This window comes from Nyctibius grandis, chromosome 1, assembly GCF_013368605.1.
Source record: "Nyctibius grandis isolate bNycGra1 chromosome 1, bNycGra1.pri, whole genome shotgun sequence".
Taxonomy (NCBI): domain Eukaryota; kingdom Metazoa; phylum Chordata; class Aves; order Nyctibiiformes; family Nyctibiidae; genus Nyctibius; species Nyctibius grandis.
In genome coordinates, this window is record NC_090658.1 from 39,231,332 (window position 1) to 39,255,622 (window position 24,291).

General features: G+C 37.0%; 1 protein-coding gene across 5 annotated transcripts in view; it reads right to left on the reverse strand.

Moving 5' to 3' along the window:
- Positions 1-1,698: 1,698 nt before the first annotated feature.
- Positions 1,699-24,291, reverse strand: part of SPAST (spastin) — a 38,203-nt gene continuing 15,610 nt past the window's right edge. For all 5 annotated transcript variants that reach the window (XM_068397632.1, XM_068397614.1, XM_068397623.1 and 2 more), the window contains 13 exons: positions 20,758-20,942; positions 20,109-20,242; positions 19,681-19,774; positions 16,646-16,720; positions 15,360-15,431; positions 14,759-14,834; positions 14,163-14,254; positions 12,281-12,360; positions 11,409-11,451; positions 10,693-10,772; positions 8,006-8,076; positions 6,077-6,117; positions 1,699-4,633 (listed from right to left, as the gene is read on the reverse strand). In XM_068397632.1, coding sequence (XP_068253733.1) covers positions 4,511-4,633; positions 6,077-6,117; positions 8,006-8,076; positions 10,693-10,772; positions 11,409-11,451; positions 12,281-12,360; positions 14,163-14,254; positions 14,759-14,834; positions 15,360-15,431; positions 16,646-16,720; positions 19,681-19,774; positions 20,109-20,242; positions 20,758-20,942 — 1,166 coding nt within the window. In that variant the 3' untranslated portion in view covers positions 1,699-4,510. The remainder of the gene's footprint in view (positions 4,634-6,076; positions 6,118-8,005; positions 8,077-10,692; positions 10,773-11,408; positions 11,452-12,280; positions 12,361-14,162; positions 14,255-14,758; positions 14,835-15,359; positions 15,432-16,645; positions 16,721-19,680; positions 19,775-20,108; positions 20,243-20,757; positions 20,943-24,291) is intronic.

The window sequence follows — 24,291 nt, forward strand, 5'->3', positions numbered from 1 at the left end:
AATTCTAAAACAAAATAACCGATCCATTAGTCACCTCTTAGGATGACAAGCAGATCATCCTAAGCATAAAAATTCACATAGGTGAGTAAAACAACATCCTTCAACACTAAACAGCAGCTCAAGAGAACCTAACAATGAAATCAGCAGCTGCCTCTAATTAGCACAATGATGGAGATAACTAGTTGCATTCACTACCTGCTTGCTGCTTTTCATGCCGTTTTTGATATCTGGTAGAAGTCCCCAACACTAAAAACATCACAAAAGCTTGAGACCGCCACAGACAATGAATGAAGATCTGTGACCTACAATTGCGCTTGCCACCTCCCAAAGCTGCCACGTGCAGAAGCATCACTAAAGCCCTGGAGTAGGTAGGTAAGCAAGCATGTCTTAGGCACAACCGTGCATTAGCCGTGTCTTGGGTAGGAAAGCACTGTAAGAATCTATGGCACAAAGTAGGTGGTTAAGGAAGGCCTAAGTAGAACGCTGCTTTCCGTCCTGGTTGCAGAACAGACGTCTCAGTTAAATTTACCAGCGTATGTGACTTCAGTATTCCCAGTAAAAAGTACTTAAAATTCACAAGATGGACTTGGCAGCAGTGCCAACCAGTGCTAAACCCACTTGTTTATAATAGAAAAAATACCGTTTATTCTACACCAGAAGGTAAGGTTAATTGAGTAAGTTATATGTATAAAAACTGTCATTTTAAAAACATTTGAGAGAATCTAACAGTGAAATCAGCAATGGCGTCTAAGTAGTGCAGCGACAACAAATTCCTTCTCAGTGCAGAGATCTCATTCTTCTCCATTTTAAAGTGTTACTAGCACATTTATTATCTACACAAAGTAAGTCACAGGGCCATATTCAACAAAACTATATTAGCGACTGACTTTCTGAAGTAGTCAGTAAGACGTGTCAGGGGCAGAATGCCTATTTCTAATACACTGAACTCTGTAAATTCTAAGAAACTAACAGGACAGAGAGACTTACATGTGCATAAATATTCTAGTTTAAGGCTTATCTTTAATACTCAGGTGTTGTTTTTGTCTTAGCCGCAAGGAGAGCACCTATACAGGTTTGGTGTACTCTACAGAAAAGTCAACATTAGGAAAGGGAACATCGTAACACATGACAAATTCTCATTTTAAGGAGAAAGAGCATCACACAGTGCTTGAGTTTTTCCCCTCCTTTTATGCCACCAAAAGCAGCAACCCACTGCCTGAGAAGACATTGTTCTTCCAACACGTAGAAAGATAAAAGGTGCGTTTCCTGCTTAATAAAAAGAGACAAAGATGTATGAAGAGAGTTGTTAAAAAAAGAGGGTGGGGGGGCATGGGTGGTGGGTTTTTTTTTCCTCCCTCCAGTAACTGGTACACTTTAAGTCACTAAAACACACTTGCAGAGGGCCCAACAAGCTGCTTCCTAATCATCTCAAAAAAAAAGTGGGTCAAGTCACTCATTCGTTAGCAGTGGGCCCATTCAAAGGAAAAAAAGGCGGTTTAGAGAGCTAATGTAATGCCAATCCTTGCAAAGGTTAAAAGCATCCAAGCTGCTGTCCTGCTTATCCTAATTCAAGATACTGCATTAGAACATAATCTGATTTTATGGTAAATACAGTTGCAAAGTTCTATATAAAATACCATAGATTTGGGAAATAAAGATATTTTGGTTTGTTTTTGTGGTGTTTTTTTTTTTTGGGGGGGGGGGGGGGGTGTTGTGTTTTTTTTTTCCCCCCAGATCTGCTTTTATACACAGTTAATCCAACATAAAGATGAAAATCACTGAGCTGGGACTTACTCAGTACATGTAAAACAAGAAATCAGAAGATGCAAGATAATGCCTTAAGGGGAACAGAATTATTCTTAAAAGACACGATTCAGAAAATAGCGTTAAGACAGACATTTAAAGGTGATTTATGAACCAAACGGCACTTGGTCATGGGCTAAAAATCCAGCAGCTGTGGGGCAAACTGATGTGGCAGAACAAAATTAAGTTCTTATTACTGTGTTCTAGAAGTAATTCATAGAGCTGTAGTTCATCCCTTATGCAGAAAACAATCAGGGCAGAACAGATAACCCAAAAGCAGTGATACCAGTCACAGAATCTCTTGAGGTGAACTGGTTGCACAAACAAGTGAAAGGGCTAGTCCCTTTTCTTTCTGAAGTAGCAGCTCAGACCTCTGACCCTTTGTTCTGCATACTGGTGGTGTTTTAGCAGATGGTAACTTCTACCTCTACATTTCACACACCTATCACATGCCAATAGGTATGTATTTGAAATAAATACCAGTATATTCCTCAAGATTAAGCAGAGGAAAACAGAGTTTGATGACAGATACTTAGGAACACTGAAAACTAGAAGTGTTACCCTCAAAGTTCTCATTTGCAAAGGATCTCACGGGAAGTTTACAAGCTTTATGAATAGGAAGACCAAGGGCCTTTCTTAGCTGTTTAGCTATGCTAATAAAACAGTAATATTCAAGCTTAGCACTATGGAGTCTATGACAAACATGGATCAAGTCAGCCAGAAATCTCCAACAACAGAGATGGCCTACTGAAGGCAGAACTAAGGCAAAGCTAGGAACGCATGAGATTTAAGAAACTGAAATCTTTTAGCATTTCTCACTTCTCCAGAAAAGTGAATCGGGAACAGAAGTCACATGTTTCATTTACAGCAGACATACGTTTGAGAGTCACACCCTTAGAAGGCTAGAAGTGGTTTGGTTAGACTATTTCAAAAGGCATACTAGTGTCACAAAATCTTCTCTTATTTAATTCCTTTCAATCTTAAGATCAGTTAAAAGCATCTCTGGTTCAAAAAAACAGAATCCTAAACATATTGCATCTGTGCGTCTCAAAAGTTTGACACAGTTTCTGCTATTTAGTACCCCATACTACGCAGTGAGCACAGAGTGCTCTCTGGGTATTACTATACTTAAACTGCATCTATCAGCTAGGGTTTTTTTCCTCATATATATATATATTTATATATAATATATTATTTATAGTCAACTTTCAGGGTGAGTAGTCCCAAAAATATTTGGTTTACTCCTACCAATAAAAAATAAGTTAAATGAAATTTAAGAACAAAAGTTTTCTGTTAAGACCAAAAGCAAACAAAGCTTATAACTCAATTTAAACTGTAAACAATATGCATTTTTGTAATATCACTATGCTAGGAGAGCTGTCTTTAAAAAAAAAAAAAACCAAACCCAAAACCAAAAAACCCCACAAACCTGCTCTAACAAGGAACTAGCGTTCTGCCTTGCAAACATCTGTGTTTAATCCATGTAGAATTCGTAAACAAGATGTCAGGCCTTTAGAAGTAAAGGCAAAGATGTTTTCCTTTATTACAGTATTTAAAGGCTAACACTTAAGTGTTTTTTTTTTTTCTTTTTTTAGTAGCTTGTCATTTATATAATAAAAACCAGTATTTGTACAAAGATGCAGTGTCTTTTTAAAAAAGCAGATCAGTTGAGTGTTTCATACTTTAATATATAAACCAAAACATATGAAAGCTATAAAAACATTAATGTGTGCCATGTATTAAACATGTAGCCTCATATTTTAATGCTTACATGTGTAGATTAAAAAAAACTTATCACAATGGAAATTTTACTTTCAATTATCATAAACAGACCAAAATACAGAATAGAAACACGTCATTTCTGAAACTTGACAATTAGCATCACTTACTCTCTCAAACATCATCTGGGCTTCAAGTTGTACACCATAAGCGTAAGCTAACATTCTACCAATGGAAGCGTTACAAAATGTGTTAAGAGAAAATACTGCCAGTAAATTAATGTCTTAGTCTATTTTTTTATTTAGTAATTTATTTTTTTTCTTTAAAGACAGTCTGAATTGGTTTTATAGGGTTGGGTTTTTTCGCTGTTCTGCTATCAAAGGTCTTCTTTAAAACTGTTCTGTGAACAATACAGTCACATTACAACTAAACAAAAAGACAAATAATAACAGACCAGCTGCTTTTTACATTTTCATAATCATAATTCCCCAATGCTGTTCTTCCTTTCTGCATAGGGAAATTGTTTTATTTGGCACATTAAGGATAAAAAAAGTCAAAAACTGAACCAAAGTTTACAAACCTCCAATTGTAAGTTAGTCGTTACCAGGAAGAAAGCCAGACATTAATGTCATGGCAAAATTAAAAACAAAAAAACACACACACAACATAGGGAAAAGGTCTTCCAACAATCAATATCATCAGAGCCTTCTAGCTGAAACAAAATACATATATTATTGTTCAAACTATAACTGGATTGCTAGGAATCTTATCTGAAGTCCTGTTGTGCTCTTACTTACAGTGTGTAAATCCGCACTAAATGGCAAGGAGGCTTTGATGAACACATTTCACATTGTATAATTTTTTTCTTAATCTCAAGTTTTAATACAGATACTTAAAGATCTGTAAAGTCCTGTAAACTCTGGCTGCTTTCCAGTAGTCTGTACCAATTGCTCCTTAGGCAGCACTTTGTTTCACTTCAAGTAGTGTTTCACACTGTGGTATCTCCAAAGTCCTTGTTCCAGCGAATATAGGCTTCCAGGGTCTGAGGGCTCAAACTGCGCTTTATCTTCTTCAAAGACTCAGTGAAATCTGATAGTTTGATATTTCTCATCTAAACAGAAAGTGAAAGACATCAGGATCACAAGTGCTTTATGTACTTCAGTTTATCACTTTTAACAAAGCATATTCCATGAGTGCTTCATCTTGATATAAGAAAGAAATTTTTTACAGTGAGAACAATCATTCCCTGGAACAAGCTCCCCAGGGACGTGGTAGAGTCCCCATTACTGGAGGTTTTCAAGATGCGATTGGGCAGGGTGCTAGATAATCTCATCTAGGTTCCCCTTCCCACGAAAGGTTGGGCCAGATGCTCTTTCAAGGTCCCTTCCAACCTGGGCTGTTCTATGACTCTGTGGCCTGATGCAAGAGTCTTGTAATTTAAGACTATCAGTATTTACCATTTTTAATAAACTAACATTTGCTAAGCATAATATCTGCCTTGTTATTTAATAGCCCATGAGATTGTGTTATTACTTCCTATTTCACTAGGTGGTGCAAGCTGGTGCATATGAGGGCACAGAACTGAATAAGAAGAGTAAAACGTGGGATTTTTTAACACTTTTATGGCATACCTCTGCATACCATGACAGTAAGGCACCAAAAGTTCCCACCCTTACCACAACTGTATTCAGACCATAGTATGCTGTCAGCCAAGTAATCCCAATTATCTAACCTCTCTCATTCAACACATGCCTTTCAGTTGTTTGCTGAATGATTATAAGCAGACATTTCCCATACGCTGAAATGCCCAGACATGATGGGAGATAACCAAAACTGCTTGCGTGGAACAAGCAGTCTCATTATTAAAGGAGTATTAACATTACAATGGAGAAGATTCCTCATGTTTCTTTGGGACTAGTGTTTATAGGCTATTGGAGGTAAATTTGCATTCATAACGAATTACCACCAATGTTCTCATCTTCCTGCAACAAATCCTTTCAGCTTACCATAGCCTTAGGAAAGCACTGGGGGAATTAAGTTTTGCTTCAGTTTCCCCTATGTAACTGTGGCTTGCATGTACATTTGAACAGAAGCTTTTATATGCAGGACCAACCTCTTCCTTTTCTTTTCATGTTTACAGATGCAATTTGTAATGAGGAACTTAATCTTTTTTTTTTTTTTGCTTTAAGATGGTTCATGTGAATGAATGTAAGTATTACACATGTACACAAAGAAATCTGTTTTAAAATCCCTCAGAGACAGGACAGTCAGCCGAAACTAAGAACAGCAGAGACTTACTATTGGAAAAAGAGGTGCTCTTAAGCCTGACAGCCAACAAACTACACAAAGAACCTCAGACATCTGAGGACAGATTTTCTTCTCAATCACTATTTGTAAAGAATTTTCTTCAATGAAGAAGCAAAAAGGGTAATACCCCCCCCAAATTACAGTAGGTATTTTGCATGATACTATGTGTAAATAAAGGGACCTTAAAAGTCTCTGGTGAGCATGCATTCTGTTGAAAGGGGAAAATACAACTGCTAGAACAGCATACCTCACTGGCAGACATGTTCTTCACCTGTTCTGGTTTTAATTCTGTAAAAATAAAGGAAGATCAGTGACTTTCATAAGAAAACTTTCATCACTTCTGACAACTAAAGCATATTAAAAGTACTTTTATTCTGAAAAAAACCCACAGCTAAAAATTATACCTCTCTGCCTCAACACAATCTCCTGTACAGAAAGGTACATGGTGTTTTTTACCTCCTTCCCCATTTATCTGCTCCTCAACCAGGCTGCTCCCACACTCAATGACTGCAGATACGTACAAAGCGGTAGCAGAGCTACTTCCTTCTTCCTAAAGTATGGGGAACATCACACAAGCATAACAGAGCTGCCTTCCACCATATTATTCCTGGTACCTACAACCCCTTACCCCCCAAACATGCACAATTTTCAGGAAACAGAAAGGTACCATCAGCCAAGAATACAGAAATAAAATCAGGCAGGGCACACAGGAGTGCTTCTTGCCCCATGCAGTACTGGTGGGATCTAATCATTCCTGTATTAATCATTTTACATTTTTTTTTACTTGCAATACTGTTATGGTATCAACATATTACAGCAAACTTTTTGCTCTGAGGGTGCAAGAAAAAGAATCTAGGCAGGATTGGCAAGGCCGACATTAAAAAACATTTAAAAAAATAAATTGTTTTATATGGAAGCCAGGAGCAGGTGGAAGAAATAGGTAGCGCAACATTTCATTGTCTCTTCTCAAAATGGGACTTGCATGTGAAGTGATTTGTCAGCAAAGTAAAGCCTGCATGCCTAAATGCATACATCATTAATTCAACCTCTCTAAATAAATATATTCCAAGTCCTAGGAGACATGATGTCTCTTGTGAGAGCTATTTAATGCAATTCTGTTTTCCAGTTATTATGCAGGATTTTGGAAGATGTGCCTTACAATCTCAACAGCTGAAAGTAAGTGGGTAAAAACCCATTACTTTCCAGCAGCTGCTTTCAAAGAGATAGTGCACTGGCAAAACTGCATGCTATAGGATTTCTGACTCAATTAAAAAAAAATAATAGAACAAACACACCCACAAAACATGCACAGACCTCTCCTCCCCATAAATCATGTAAGAGAGTTGCAATAACTTTTATTTACACATAATATGCTGTATTACAGAACACTTCTGCTCTGTCTGCCTTTAGTACCTTTCTTTCAGGTAGGACAATATATCTGCAAACAGAAAACTAACATCAAATCTTCACACTCTTTTCTTCACAAAAGCCCACTACAGATCTCCACTAAACAAAATCATCCCCTTCAGATGTGGCTACTGAACACATAATAACTAGCTAGTGAAAGAGAACAAAGCAGGGGTGTGGAAAAAAGTGTTCACTTTGCATTAAAATTGTGTTTTTTCAAACTTGAAAATGTCAGAGGAAGAACAAATATAGGTAAAACTCTACTTGAGTCACAATTGTCATCTAGATCACAATTCAACAATAAGATTTAAAAATAAAAAAAAGCTATGCCATTCAAACTGTATCTAAAAAAAAACCCACACACAAACACAAAATGCTTCTGTTTCAGTATTTCCTTCCTTCAGACTTGAAAGAGATCTGCCCACTTTATAAAGAGAAGTAATACAGTCAGAGACTGCTATTCAAGTAGTAGTTTAGATACAACAGAACTGACACCAGCCTAGGAAAGATGCATTAGTTAAAAAAACCCCACAAATCTCTGGAGAACACTTCACCCTGCTTTCCTCTTAAGATACAAAAATCGTCCGTTTCACACAGTGAGGTACTGAAGGGTTTTGTGTAAGTAAGTCTTAAAGAAGAGACCAAAATCCAAGCTAAAAAGCTTAATTTCAGAGGTTTAAGAATTATAAAGATGTAGGAAAATATAGTATCTCTAATATCAAGGGCACTGAGTTTTTTCAAAACCTAAATAAAAGGCTATGCAGCTTACCTCGAATAGGGCCCAGCGCTGCATCCTTTGCTAATGCGGTTAAATCACTTCCAGAGTATCCGTCTGTCATTCTTTGTCAAAGGAAAAAGTGAGGGAAAGGAAGAAGAAAAAAAACCAAAACCTGCTTCAAGCCATATCAATTTAATTGCAGATGATTAAAATGTTACTTAATCAGAAGGAGTAGTATTTTGATGTTGTTTTGCAAGTTTAATAAATCAGAAGTGCATTCAGCATAAGTGAGCTATATTTAAGTCTTTCCCAGATTAAATCTGAAGTCCCAAATAACATGCTAGGAAAAGCAAAAAGCAACCAACTTCGATTTGCAGATGAAAACCAATCTCAAGCACGTTTAGTATTTCTGTTATGAGAATGCCCTACCACTAGTTTGTCATCATTTGTCATAGATTAATATAAAACAAAAAACTCAACTGTCCTGTACTCTCAATCTGATCAATACAATGAGAACCCAATACCACACATTTGTTATGATGTGATCACATGACCAGTTTTCTGAATAAAACTATGTGCACTTTTAGTTGACATCAGAGCCAGGCAAAGGGCAAAAGCAGGCATTACTAAAAATCTAACAACAGTGTTTGGTTTTGAAAATAAGTTATAGTTTTGCAGTATGCCCTTAATGGAAAGTCATGGTAGCAGTTGACCAGTGGACTCCAGGGAGTACAAAATTCTACTAATTCAGAAAAGCAAATACAAATCTGAAAAGGAGCACTGCTTTGCTTAGCCAGTGACAGTACAGACAGCGTTATTTCTGGTGGAAGACTTTTTTCAGTGTTGAAGGTTTGGTAACAGATAGACTATACTCTCAAAGTACTGAGCAAGCTTGTCAACTCTTGGAATTTACAGTCTGCATTTTAGCAGAGTAGTGAAACAACCTCCTGTAGTTTACACATGGAAAATGATCGCTAGCACAGCTAAGTCTGACTCACCAACTGATTCCAATGTTAAAGCCTAAACCTGGAATTGCTAATGACTAAGAACCAACTGAGGGACTTGAGATGGCTGCAACAGCCTGAGTGCCTCACCGGTTATCTGGAGAAGTCTGAACACTTCACGCATTTAGCTTCAAATAAGAATTACAATTCAGCTTGGAAGTGAAATACAGTGGATAGGTCCTTATTCAGAGAGAAACAGGTTCTATAAGTGTGTCTTGCACACACTTCCCATTGATTTGGGAAATAATATAGCGTAAATGTGTAGATATTCTATAAGTGAACTGAAAGGAAGGTAAATCGTGTTATCTACTGGGGTTTGTTTTTTTATTATAAGACTGGCAGACACACAGATCATCCAAATCTTCAGAACCACAGGGGGAAAAAAAAAAAATAAAACCAAGGGCCCAATCTCTATGGGAGCTGTTCCAGAATTAGACTTTATTTCCAAGTTAATCGATTAAATACTTTGCAGATTAAAGGTCTACACTGAACCAGGAAGCCACCAATACATACTGCCAACATAAGTGAAATGAAGTAGTAAGGGTTACCTAAAGAAAAATTTAAAAAACAAAAAAAAACTCCACCCAGATTGTAGAGCAGTGGCTAACTGCAGCAAGAACAGCTTTATTGCTCAGTCTTCTGGAGCTCATTAATTCTGCTATAGTTTATAGAAAAAGTTGCAGAAGAGTAAAGGAACACAAAATGATAAAGGAAGTTAAATACCTCTCTCTTTCAAACCAAAGAAAGATGGCAGATGGAGCAGGCAACACCCTCAACTTTTGTATTTTCTCTAAACACTTTAAAAAAAAAAGTGTACTTAAGTTGCACTTGTAATTTGGTTCATTAATTTGCAGTTAGAATCCAAGACAGTGTCTTTTTTTCTAAATATGGCCTGAGCTAGCATCCTTCAAGTGCAGAGAGAATTTATTCAGTTGGGATTATACATCAAATTTCTGTAATATTACTAACACTAAGAGGCTGACAAATGCTATATCCAAGTAGTCACCTCCTGTGTACTACCACAAACAGAAACAGAGACTGAAGTCCATCCACTTACATATTTTTGACATCTCACGCTCTGTTTTCATTCTTTCCTGCCCTAGCTGCTCTACCTGCTTTTTAGTCTAATTTCCTTCACACCCATTACATTTAGTTTCTGAGGGTGACAAACAGCAGTACTGTACCAGTCTTAATGAGAAACATAAAACAACTTAGTTTCATAATAGGAAGGGTATATAACCCACATTTTCCCAAATATGAAATTGAAAAGAATTAAAAATTATCCAGTTCTTGCTCTGCTATGTTGCTAATACCTTCAGCAAACCAAGCAATGGACGACCAAAGAAAAGTTGCTTTTGATTTGAAATGCATGCCAAGTGCAAAACTGGTACTGTCTTTTTGCATCAGGGAGGAGAGTTGGACTGGTTGGGGGACGGGTGGAAAGAAGCATCCCCCTCCCTCCTCCTCAGAAAGAAAAGCCTGATGAGCATGTTTCAACAACAGAAACACAGCCAGGCGGTGTAGGGAAAAACAAGCACATATATATATAAGCATATATAAAAACACTTTCATACAGCCTGGCAGGAGACCATCTTCCCAAAACGCATGCAATTCATTCTCAGCAAGTGTTGCCATTATCTGATGATTTACATTAGTTACATTTTGAATGAATAAAATAGTCTGAATGAATGCAGTAGATGAGCATATTTATGTAGATAGTTACAAAATACTTACCTAGCTAGCTGTGCCAACTCTTTTTGGGTCAATGGACTTCCTTGCTTGCTTAGAAGATTTTTTAGCAAAATCAATCTTGTCTGAAAAGAAGATACATTTATCAGATGTAAAACTCATTTTCATGATATGCTTAAAATTCTGTTGCAACAACAGAACTACACGTTTGTCAGGTTAGCTTCTGTGCTTCGCTAGTTTAAACTTGCCTATGGTGCTTTTGTGAATAGACTGTACACTATCATCTCTTCAGGGGAAGAGATAGGGATTTGGTTAATAATGAGATCAAGGGTCAAACTACTTGAAGAATAATACTTTAGAATCCTCATCAAAAGCCCTAATCTGCTGTTGAGCTGAAAAACATTACTTTAAAGAAAGCTACTTTCATCTTTTGCAATACACACTCTTCTCCAGACAACCAAACGTGCTCCTGCAAGCCCTACTTCAGACTTGTCCATGCCTGCCAATATGTAAGCAACATCTCGCTGGCCAAGAAATACTGAGTAGCTACTACCAGATTTGCTACTAGCACGTGTAAAAACAATGCAAAAACTTAACATAGTCACCAGAATTAAAGCACAGTGTATATGGCCAAGCTGGGCCAGAAGTTAATTCACAGAATTGTAATCAGGGCAAGTTAAGAAGAGCTTATGAAATATATTTTATACTCTTTAAGAAAATTGATCTTAAAATGAAGAAAATGCATGGAAAACAATACTTACTTCCTCATTTGGTAAAGACACATACACCCGTTTGGTGAATCGTCTAGAAAAAAACCCATATATACACACACTAAAATTTTAGCACATACTGATCTAACATTTGGTTTGATAAATGCCAAAATTTCACTTACATCATCAAATTCTAGGGAGTAGAACAACAGATTTAAAAAAACAACCAAACACCAAAAAACCCCAAACAAACAAACAATCAATATGCACAATCCAGTGGTGTAACCTTACTCTTATTTGAAGTTATGAGACTCCTCCCAGAGAGGAAACACTCTAAAGGCAGAAATACCACTGACTACCAGCCGCAAAATGAAGCATCTCTTCATTGTACACAAAAAGTCTTTGGAATCATTAAAAATGTGTTTTATTTGTTCAGACAATGCTGACATGCCTGTTTTCCTCAATCAAGAATGAAAAGAGAAGAAAGTATGAGAACTTGTAGCAAAAAAAGTCCCAAGGCAAATCCACAGCAAGATCTGTAATTGCATGGGACATCAGAAGTCCAATATTCACAGAGAAGTAATACTTGATTTCACTGGTCAAATTTCTTCCTTCATCCTGCCATTAAGACCCAAATAACAAAAAAGCAATATAGAACATGCAAGAGGGTTATAAAATGCTGACTTGGTCTCAACAGGTACTGCTTTTTTAGACAATTCCAAGGCCATAATGCTTGTGCAGATGTATCCCAAAAGAGAAGAGACAGGCATCTCTTTGAGAGGTTAAATAATTTAACCTTGCCAAACAGCTTTTGCTACTTATTCCAAAACTTAAAACAACCAAGATACTAAGTAGCAAAACCTGCGCTTCATAATAAACATCATTATTATTGTATTCAAACAAAGCAAGAGACATTTTGATACCTGAGAACAGCATCGTCAAGTTCCTGTGGCCTGTTTGTTGCTCCCATCACAAGTATTCTGTCCTCTCCAGAAGACTGTACCTATATAACATAGAAAGACAAAACAGCTTTCAGTTTACATCAAGTAGTAATAAAACAAAACCAGTTAGAGACTTGCCATGTATTCAGCACACTGATGGGATCTTACTGTACATGCTTTTTTTTTTTTTCCATGCAGTTAGCTTTAAAACATTCTTTAGATAAATGTAAAGTCAAACTAGGAAAAAGTAAAAAGGAAAAAAAAGAAGTAAGGTAAACACAGGACACTGTGCCCAAGTTATGTTGCTTGAAAAGAGTCTTACAAGAGCACAAATATTTCTGTGAAACTGAATGTTACAATGCTGGATAAAATTGAGACTACAAAAAGTACTCAGAAATTTACTCATCCAGAGATAATTATGTTTAAAAAGCTAGAGACTTTCTACTGTTGTGGGTTTTAACACCAAACCTTGTTCTGAAGCTTACAAAGAGAGAATCAAAACTTTAGACTAAGGTACAGCCAGAACCACTAAATCAGATCAAGATTCATCTAATATGGGTCTCAAGAAGGGAGTAATCAAAATGAGAAGCTATTCAATAGTACACACAGTAAATTTTCCCCCCAGTTCACTCAATTGCAAGACTTGATTTTTATACTCAAGAATATGGAGACTTACAGCTTCCAGACTTCAGAGAAAACATTTGGGTATCAGAGACATGTTATTATTCACCTAGTGTCCAGTCCTTCATAGACTTAAGTTCATTGCTGCTTTACTGAGTCCAAAAAGATCCACAAAAATATTATATTATAGAGCTACACCTTGATCCAAAGTTTGCTAACGTACCAATTATGTTTACGTTTCCCCTTTTCATTTTAAGAGAAAACTGTGTGTGTGTGTGTGCGCGTGTAAGCGTGTAATAATTTCTGCATATCATTGTCACATTGCATTATTTGTCCTGATTCATCCCACTTTGGACAAGCTTTCCCTCATCTTCTTGTCTCTCTATATAGTTATCTTCTCCTCCTGTACCTCATTACTATTGCTTCACCACTGTAGCAATATTCCACTGTGCTAGTGGAATATAAACTAAGGTTGTTCAATACAAAAAACAGTGCTATGTGACAGAAAAATATTCTGGTATTCATTTGTTCCCCCCCCAACTATGAAAACCCAGTTCCTTTTCCTCGGTATTACATATGTGCTATTAAATATATTCTTACTGTATCCTGTCATCTCTAGGTCATGATGCCAAGAAAAAATTTATAGCTCAATAAAAAGCATATTAACACAGAAATTAATCTTTCTGATGTCAGTTGTGTATACCCATGATCTGAACTACTGTTTGAAATCTTCATCCCTCAAGTCTCACCTTACCCCTTGACAGTGCATGCTTTTGTGACACATATCCCTTAAAAAACAAAAAGACACTACCTAAAAGCCATTTAGTCTTCTTTTACTTTGCCAGAATGAAGAGATGTGCTTCACCAAAACATGCAATTGCAAACAAGGATTCAACTCTGCCTAACCCTCAAGTGTCCCTCTTGCTCTGCAAGAACATTTCTTCTTGCAGCTCCTTTATTATTGCCATTTGTTATCCTTTCTTCTCTGTCCATAGTTTTTCAACTCATTATTTCAGTTCATCTCCAGATTACTACCTTTCACCCCAGACTGAATTTTCCAGAATACCACAGTAAGCAGGTGAAAAATTAAAAAAGCCAACTGCCAACCAAGGTAGGGGGATACGGGGACAAAGCTACGCCCCAGCAGCCAAATCCTCTTTGTGCTTCATCTGTAGCTTGTACTGGCACCCACTACATTAGCCAATTCAGCTAAATCAAACAATACCCAAGACTAAATACTTACACCATCAAATTCTATTAAAAATTCTGTTTTTAAACGCCTACTAGCATCATGTTCACCTTCTCGTCTTTCACACAAAAGGCTATCAACTTCATCTAAAAAACAAAGAAATACATCTTAATTAAGCATACAAAACATCAAAGTCTTCACATTTGCCTAAGTTCTTTTGCTAATACAGGGCTCCAGTAAGAGAGACCAGATCTTTATTTCGTAGGAGACAGACAGATTTTAGTAAAGTTTAAAAGCTTGTATAATGTCCTTTGAACATGTAACAGCAAGCACAGATGAGAGAAAAAAAATCATCCTCAGAACAAGCAAAGCTCATTTTCATGTTTGATGTTTAACATATAAACGGACTTACTCTGTAAAAGCAGTACAGCACTTGTGTTTTCGAGGGCATTTCTTCCCACTATTAACACCAATTAAATAACATAACAGTTACATGCTCTATACAGAGCTACTGATTAGCCAGCAGGTCATATCCGAGACCCTTCCTCCGCACTGCAGAATTATCCAAAGAAGTTTACCCAATGATTCCAATTTAATAAGTCAAAATATTTAAGAAAATACACAAGAGTCAACAACATTTAAGGTCTTACCAATAAAAATTATAGAAGGCTGAAGTTCCCTGGCTACTGCAAATAGAGCACGCACCAGTTTCTCCCCTTCACCCACCTAAAACAACAATAAACTGGTTTTGGAAAGGGTTTAGAAAGTGTTTATCACAAGAGAGCTAACATAAGGACCTACAGAAAATCTTGCTGATCACCAACCACAGTCCATTCATACACACTCAGATTATCTCTAGTTCAGTGATGCATGTTTACATACAACAGTATTGTTTATGTCTTAAAACATTACAGCTTCGCTTATGATCACAATTGAGTTGTCAAGAGATTCTGGTGCCTAAATTATCAGAGTGAAAGGCAGCTGATACTTCATTTACTTTTTAAAGAAGAAAAAACCCACAACCACTCATCTATATGACAGCCAGGGTCATCTAGAACTGCAAAAGCCTTTGACATTGAGTTATCGCAACCACAAAACAAAATTTTTTACTTCACAAGTCACTTTTTTAAAACTTTATGTTCACTATAGGCTAACAGTTCACCAAGGACTCATCAGAAGTCTCTAGCCTTCTTAAGCCCCAATTACAGCATGTGTGTTTTCAGATCAATATAATTTACAGCTGCTACTTACGTATTTTGAAGTTAGGCTCGCCGCACTTATATTAAAGAAAGTAGCATTTGATTCTGCAGCAACTGCTTTGGCCTAGGAGAGGGGAAAAAAAGTACTTTTTGGAACATCCTATTGAAGATACCTCTCTGCTTCTGCAGCTAGCACTCATGTTCTGATTGATGATTTTGAAAACTCCTATTCCTTCAAAGGGAACACCTTGTAGATGCTACAGAAAACGTCTGTACAGGCCACTTACAAATAAGAATGGATAAGCAGTCAAACTACTAGAGAAATTTCCAGACTCCCTTAGATTTCTCTAAATGCATCATCTCCATAGCCAACTACAACTTGCTTACTGAAGAATACAAGTCTCCAGCTCCTTGCAATGTATCCTGAGTGGACATCTGAGAGAGTTTTCACCAATTTAGGGTGGTAATTTAGGGCAGCATTTGGACCGAATCACATTAAAAATTATGTGTTTTTTTTTTCTCCTTACCCTATCTATACAAAAGCTGTTCTCAAAGGCAAGCTAGGAAAAAGCATCAGTTCAGCTAGAATGCTCATACAGAGCACCCTCTTCTTTAACAGCTTCACGATATTCAAGAAATTATGATTCCCTGGTTATACAGTTTAATTTTAGTGATTAGCAATCACGCTGCAGTACGTAAACACAACAGATGAGCCCAAGTGAGCTGCTCAACATTCACACTCCTGCGCTTCAGAGCTGATCCAGCTTCAGTATCAGCAAAGGGAGTGTGCAGCTGCAGCCATGCCATGTGATGCATGACGATGTGCCTGGCTCAGCTGCATCAGGACACACGATGCTCCCTGGCTGATGCGCAGCCATTTCACTCCAGTTGCCCGAATCAAGCACATCAGGCTGAGAAAACAAGCAGCAGCCAAACAGTTCCACAGCAGTGTGAAAAAGTGAGACAACCCCCTTTCTTGCCACTGTGCTCCTTCCCCATTTCCAAAATGCACTTCTAGTATGTTTTAGCAGAGAATCACTGCTGTACACAAACAATTAACCATGTTACTTTTACTCTCTCTGAAAATGAAACTTAGACTTGCTGGTTTAAGTTTTAAAATATTACTTGTGATATTGAAAAGAATTAAATATAGAACAGTTTAGCAATTCCCTCCCATGTAAAATCCACAGTTAAGAACAATTTTGCATTTTTGTATTAAATTGACACCATAACACATATCCAGGAAGAATATACAGTTTATTACTACAACACCCAAAGGGAAAGCCACCCCTCATGGTTACATTTTAAGCCCACAACTGCACGAAGTAATTTTCTCACCAACATTGTCTTCCCATTTCCTGGTGGGCCAAACAGCAACAAACCACGTGCAGGAGCTCTAAGTCCTGTAAATAACTGAAAAGTACATCATTGTAAGTTACCTTCAGAGACTTAAAGAAAATGTTGATTTACCTTTGTAAGAAAACGGTCTAAGATTGAGGAATGGCTCACTGGCTAGCAGTGGTACAACATTAGCGGTGCTACAACAGTACAGGTTTTCAGAGAACTATATTCTATTACTAACTTGACCTAATGCACGTCACTATTGTATCCCACACAACAGTTAAATTACGTCATGATCGTTCTGTGCATAGAGGCACTGTGAAAGAAGTATAAAAGGCAGTAGCACATTCCACAAGACACACCAGCCTAACAAGTTTAAAGTACCAACTGCATGTAAAAAGAGGGGAATGCAGGTGTGTAGTAAGAGTTAAAGCAATGTTCCTACTAACTCCATACAGAAGAACCCCTTCATCTTTGTCTTGTTTTTATTAAATGAAATTTCATAAGACAAGCTTTGACCGAAACTATTTAACATATTACTTAACAACCACCTACTTTCTCTAAATGCTACTGATAATAATCTCCTCCCTCTCACTTTGCACTGAATTCATCTTTCCTATGGTATAGAATTGCACCCATCATATGTAGCATCACAGCAAGCAAATCTACAAATTCTCGTAGAGTACGTGTCTTTCAGTTATTCCTGTAGCCTGTTTTCCCCAGCGCTTTGTCTTTACCACTTCCCTCAAGAGTTCTGGAGTTCCTTTTTTGGTCTCACACTCACCCCTCCACTCCAGCTTCCAATAATTCCAACAAACACCCAAAAGGAATAGTAGGGAGTCTCTCATACATATACATCATGTCCAAACACCACTGTCAGCAGGCACTCCTTTCCACAATATCCATGATAACAAATGGCTCCATTACCAGTGTAGTGTTTCTAAGATAACAGACCAACACACATTTTCTCTATAATTTCATCGTTCATGGCATTTTGTTTGTGCTTGACTTTGCTTTATCACTAAAAATCGTTATCCAGCATGATCCTATTCACTAATACACACCACCTACGTTACAAATGGATTGCAGCATTTTAACCTGGATAACTACATTCCTCAACCATTTCTGCTGTCCATACTGCACACCCTGTGCATCTCCTGCCTGACTCCTTTTATTTGGAATCATTCTGTGGGAGTTCCCGCATTTTAAAGATAGTCCAGATCAAATCTACAACTCTCCCTCACCTTGACCATCACCTACACCATTCAGCTGCAACTGCCATTTATCACTGAGACACACTAAGCTTTCAAAGTTTTTATTAACAGACTAATCATACTAAGCATGGTCTGAACTAATTGCTACTGTTTTATCAGCATCTTACTGCTGAAATGTTGCAGTCATGTCTCTAGCCAGTGTTTTCTGCTTATTCACCTCTACTCTTGCTCTCCTACAAAAATACCATTAATTGGCTTGTTTAAATACGAATTTGAGTTCAAAACTTCATTAAGGTTAAAACTGAAGTAGTATTTAATTGACTAAATATTCACCTATAGTTACCACGTCTACCATGTTAATTTATATGGAATAAACCCAACTTCTCTTCTTCCAAGGAAAGTTTAAAAATTCACAGGGGTCTCTGTCCTTGTTATATCTCTGCCTACACCAAGGTCAGGTCCATTGCTAGCTACAGTAATACAAAGAAGATCTTATTGAAAATACCAACTGTTAATGGAAGAGTCATAACTATTCCAAGCCTCACATCTCAAAGTCCTTCCCACCCAGCTCATTCTATTAGTGTAAATGAACAACAAACTTGACATACTAAAGCGCTGTAGTAACAGAGACAGAACAATGACATTTTCCTTCTGCATGAGAATACCAGAGCATGCATATTTGATGCCAAAGCTTTGTTTTCCTCAGGGCTAGTATTCCTGTGCTGCTACGCCAGGTTTAGGGTTTCTTCCCCACGACACCTCAAAACCAGAAACTGCATTAAGGGAAAGAGGAAGACCACGGAGCAACTCCAGTTACCCGTCAATGTGACAAGAGAGACCCACAAGCAAACAAACAAACAGCAATTTTGCTTGAATAATCAGCACTGTAGTAAATCATTGCATGCAATTTCTGCAAGAGCCCAGCAACTTTTAGCAAGTCCAGCTTTAGAAAATGACCAATGTAATTTTTTTTTAAATAGTATGTCAGAAAATTCCAGTAGTACATAGACCAGACCTGAATCTAGGCAGTCACAGCAGTTGAGGTACCACCTATGATAAATAAAAGCCTAAATGACCAATTTCCACTCAGCCAAGTAAAGAGGAAATCTGCACTCAAATGTTATACACCTCAGTGTACTTGCTTGTTCACTACTACACTTCTTCACATCCTCTCCTGCTGTGAATAGACTATTCAGAACATCTAACCAACATCCACACAGAGAACATGACCACAATGCCAATCTAATATTTTTCAAATCAGGTACTGTCATGACTTAATTTACCTATACAAATTTCGACTGTTTCACTCTTTCAATTATGAGCTTTGTCCTTTACATGCCCATATAGGGCTGGACACACAGCTATAGCTATCTGGAACAGTCAGCCTCACAAATTTTCAGGACTTTTTTTCAGTTTATTTTCGGTTTGGATTTTTAGGGGTTTGTGGTTTGCTGTTTTTTTTTGGTTTGGGGTTTTTTGTGTTTTGTTTGTTTGATTGTTTTGGTTTTTTGTTTTTGTTTGTTTTTGTGGTTTTGTTTGTTTGTTTTGGGTTTTTTTGTTGTGTTGTTTTGTTTTGTTTTTAAGCGATCGCCTCAGTCACTTTCTCCAACACTGACTAACCAGAAGACAAGAAATTTCATGGTAGTATTTTAACACATAATTTCTTCATTCTCCTTGTCCAAGATGGCTATCACCACACAGCTATCGATAGCAATCATAACCAGTAAAGACAGGATTCAAGAATCACCACTTCATGTGTGAAGCACAATACATTTCTTTGATTCTGTGACAGAGTAATAACAAACTCCAGTTGCTTACCTCAGGTCTAAGAGAAGGAAGGATAACAATTTCTTGCAAAGCTTGTTTAGCCAGTTCCTGCCCTGCGATATCATCAAATTTGACAGCTGGCCCACTAACAAAGAAATGGAATACTAATTAGTCTAACAATGAGATACTCTCTTTTTTTCAGCTGCAGCTGACTAATTTAATGAATTTGACTATTTATACAGAACCCTTTTGAGGAAATCTACAACTTACATTGCTAAGCATTTAATAAGATAAGCATTTCTGATTTGAATTTTCATCCTTTTGCCAAAGTAACAACAAAAAAACCCCAAATGAAAACAACGCCCCAAAAAACCCACAACAAACAAGAAGTAGTAATTTTCATTCCAAACGGACCAAGACTGTACTGAACAAAAAAAACGGTTTTCTAAATTGAAAAGCCTACTTTTCTTCAGACTTACCTATCAACGATTTCATTCAGGATAAGATTAGCAAGATTACTGTCCACATTTCTAAACATCTTCAAGTCTTTCTTTTTTCGAGGAGCAGTGGTGGGAGTAGAAGGCTTATTTGTTCTGCTATTTTTAGGAGCGGCCTGGAAGGGGCAGAAGGGGACATGGACCAAACAAAAACACAACTTGATACTCTTAAAGCATACCATTAACAAAATTACTTTTACGTTTCATATACTCCAGTAAAACCTAAGATGTTAACATACCACATATTCTGATGCTGTATTTTGCTACAAATCATACTATCATATTCAGCTACAGGTAGAACATCTTAGGCTCCTGTGGAGAAGACATGTTTTCTGGTTTGATTTTGGGATTTTTTTGTGGTCTTGCAATTTTCAAAACAAGTATTATCATTTATTACTGCGATCACAATTAAAATCCATTTGCCCAGGCATCCACCCAATGCCTCATGATTTCTAAAATCCACTCTGCAGCCTAGCTCAAGAAGCTTGGCCAAAAATACAGGGGTTTAGTTTTTTTTCCCCAAAAACTTTCTGCTACTACAATGCTGCAATAAAGGCAGTACATCCAAAATTTGTTCTGGAATTTACATTGACTTTCCAAGTGTATACTGCTATATTTGTCCTTACCATACCTTATGAGTTGAAGCTGCAGGATTAGGTGCTGGTCTAGACACAGATGACGATATCCCACTGTAGCTAGGTGTTCTATGGTGACCTGAAAGGCCTGTGGATCCAGTTTTTGCAACAGTTTTTGAACGAGGAAGGGAATTACTCGTGTGTGTTAAGGGATCCTTCTTTTTTGGAACCGCTCCACTTTCTATAAAGAAAACCAATGCCATGAGAACATTTTCAGCAGTCATACTTTTACCATCAATTCTAACTTGAAGATAGTACAGTTGACACATATAATACAGTATTATAGCACAATAATACAAGTTTTTAAAGAGGTTTAGTACTTTTAAGTGGATATTAACTGTACCTTTCTCTTAAAGTTGAGTTTTGAATTTTTAGGAGCTCTTAAAACCAACACTAGTTAGCCATCTTAGGAAAGCTGGAGATGGCTAAGTCCTGTAACAAGGGAAAAACACTATCTATTCCTTAAGACAGAAGAAGACAGAAGACCAGCCAGAAGATTTTCCTGCCCAAAAACTCCTAAAAATAATCATTATGATAATCCCCAAATTTCAAGCCATTAGATTCAGAGCATTCATTCCTCAACTGATGTTAGCAGTTTGGATGCAGTAAACACTATCTAGCACCTTCCACACAGCAGCTTCACCAAGGCACTTTAATTTGGGAAAATTAAAAGTTATACCTGCAAGCAACTACGAGGAGCTTTTTCTTACAACTTTGTTTCACTTCAGGAATCTTGAGGAGTAAGTAAATTCTGAATGGACAGCTCTGAAGCAGCTTACCTTCCTACATTTAAAATTAAAGTCTTAAAATATTATACTATACCACTGAATTCAAACACCACCACACATTCCATTCACACTAACTCTAATTCACCTCCATGATGGAACAGGAAGGTCTCAAATTAGGTAACAGATAAAACTTAACATATTGGCCACAATACGTTCATTAAAGGACAATAGGCCATTTTGGTCCACAGGAAGTGAAAGAGCACTTGATTTCTACATTCACCATAGGGAATACACGATAAAATAAGGTTCCTTGGCACAGACATGGCAAGTATAAAACATCACAACAGAGACTAAGAGGTAAGGATGTGCAACAGCAAGCAGGCAGGTTGGTCAGGCTGGTTGATGATTAGAGTACAGCATCAGATTGTGGGGGTCTTGTGGTGGGAATACATTACTGGAAGCTGTCTAGTACAGTACTGTTGTCTGTGATGGAAACTGTAAATATTGCCTTATTTTATATCCTTTTTAAAGGATTAAGGAGCCTTTTGATTAGATAAGAGAAATATGGCATGTCAGAGGTAAGGAAGCTCAAGATGGATTTCAGCTACAAGTTTCTTCACTAAGATTTTAGAAATCTGCAACTCAGTTTGACTTGTCAGTCTTAAGCAACAGGCCACAGAACTCTGATTTTTAAGGAAGTCAATGACTCTACAAAGATTTTTTTAATTAGTAATATTGCAGTTCAGTGAAAAATACTTTAAGTAGAAAGCCTCATAATATTGAATTTTATGTTTAAAAAAATCAAATAAGAATACTTCGATGAAACAGTATCATGGAAGGATCAACTAATTACTACCATGTTCTCAGCCTCTTTAAACATAAGTCTTACATACTACCAGGAGCAAATCTTTACACAGCTTGCAGTTATCCATCTGTTGAACTACTTGGCCAACAAGCTTCTAAAGCCTTTCTTCAGTCACAGGTCTACACCTTTTAAGAGTTACAGAAACTCTGCAGCAGTCATTATAAACAATGCAGATGTATCAATATGCAAAACACAAGGGAACTTGAGGAATATGATTAACTACATTTACCTGTAAGATATTTCTTGGGAAAAAACCAAATAGACAAAAACCAAACAAAACAAAACTGGCTACTGACTAAATCACACACAGATCCAGAGCTGGTTAAATTACTTAGTCATTCCTGCACAGGAATTTCCAAGTCAAAAACTCTTCGAAATTAGGCATACTTAGTAACTTTCAAGTTCAAAAAGCAGTATATGAATCTATTAAAAAACTTAGCTACTCAACACTTCGACTGGTCCAATTTAATCAAAAGGTGGCACTCAGTTTGATTGGGGTCTTGTTTTCCTTCAACCTCATTTGCACAGCTGGCTTAAAGTCAACATGGGAAGGCTTCAAAAAGCTAAAATAGTTTTTCTCCATCTCCTTCACCCTAAGATGTTGCTCAGTTATCACACTTTCCCAGAACTACCCCCATCTATTGAGAACAACACACACACATTGCAATTTGGAGTATCGTAAAATTGCACAGGTAAAGAGTATTTAAGGAAGCTGGAAATACAGAGGGAGGAAGGGAAAAGATAAAGGTTTAAATACAAATTACGATTTACTCTAGCTGTATCTCCAGGAATCAAGACCACTGAGTTTACATATGTTCTGTGGTTAGTCCTGGTGGGTAGCATAGAAAGCAGCAACTGATGAACTACTCTTCAACATAGTTGTTTAGCATCAACTCCAGAGGGAAACTTCATTTTATATACAAACTTTCATTGAAGAAGCAAATAAAAATGTGATCAGACTTTTCAGAATTACAGTTTATCTGAAGTTTACCTGTTTCTAAAGGGCGAAGGTGTTTAAGAGCACACGTACGTCTCCTGTCAGACTGACAGCACCTATTATTTCGTTACGTAAAATATATATTTTACTGTAACAAATGCAAAACCCCCCAAAAACATTTCTTATCCATTTGTATTTGTCATCTGCTGAAAGACAGAAAATACACTGCAAGTGGCCTTAAAACCTTTGTAATATCTCCAGCAGCCTTTTGCCAAACGTTTCACCATTCCGTATAAAACGGTAAGGAAGTGCCTAAAATATGTTCTAATCACAAAGACAGACCATAGTATTTTTTCAGGTGTATTTCAAACACTGAACAATTCAATTGTCTACTTCATATATACTTACAAGATAGTAATAGGGGCTTGATCATTTTGATTTTACTTTCTAATTCTTGACTGGACAGAATAATTTACTTCAAAGCTCCAAGCTAACGCCACTACATCACACAGAAATTATAACTATTTGGTCCTGAAAGTACCCCCGTAATTTTGATCTGTCATTCAAATATATATACAACAAACAAATGGCAAACAAGCAAGGTATAAAATTTTGTCTGTGGTTTTCTATTGGTTAAATTGTGATAAGCTGCAGACAAAGCTGCCCAATTTACTCTCTTACAGAAAGAATTGTTAAAATGCATTTATTATATTTAACTGTTTTTAAAGGTAAAGTGAAGTAAGGATATGTTTGAACAACTTCAAGAGAAGCTTGATTATACTACATACCTGGAAACACAGAAATAATCTGGGAAACATGCAGCTCTTAGCTTATTTATTTAATAAAGATAATAGCATGCTTTGTATTTCTAAAAAACAAACCAATTATATTTTCTTTTGCGCATCTAAAACAGATTAGGGAACATCTTAATAAACAAGTTTCTGCTGTTTTATAACTTCGTAAGCATCCAAAAAACAGCTGAAATTAAAATTTGCAGCAG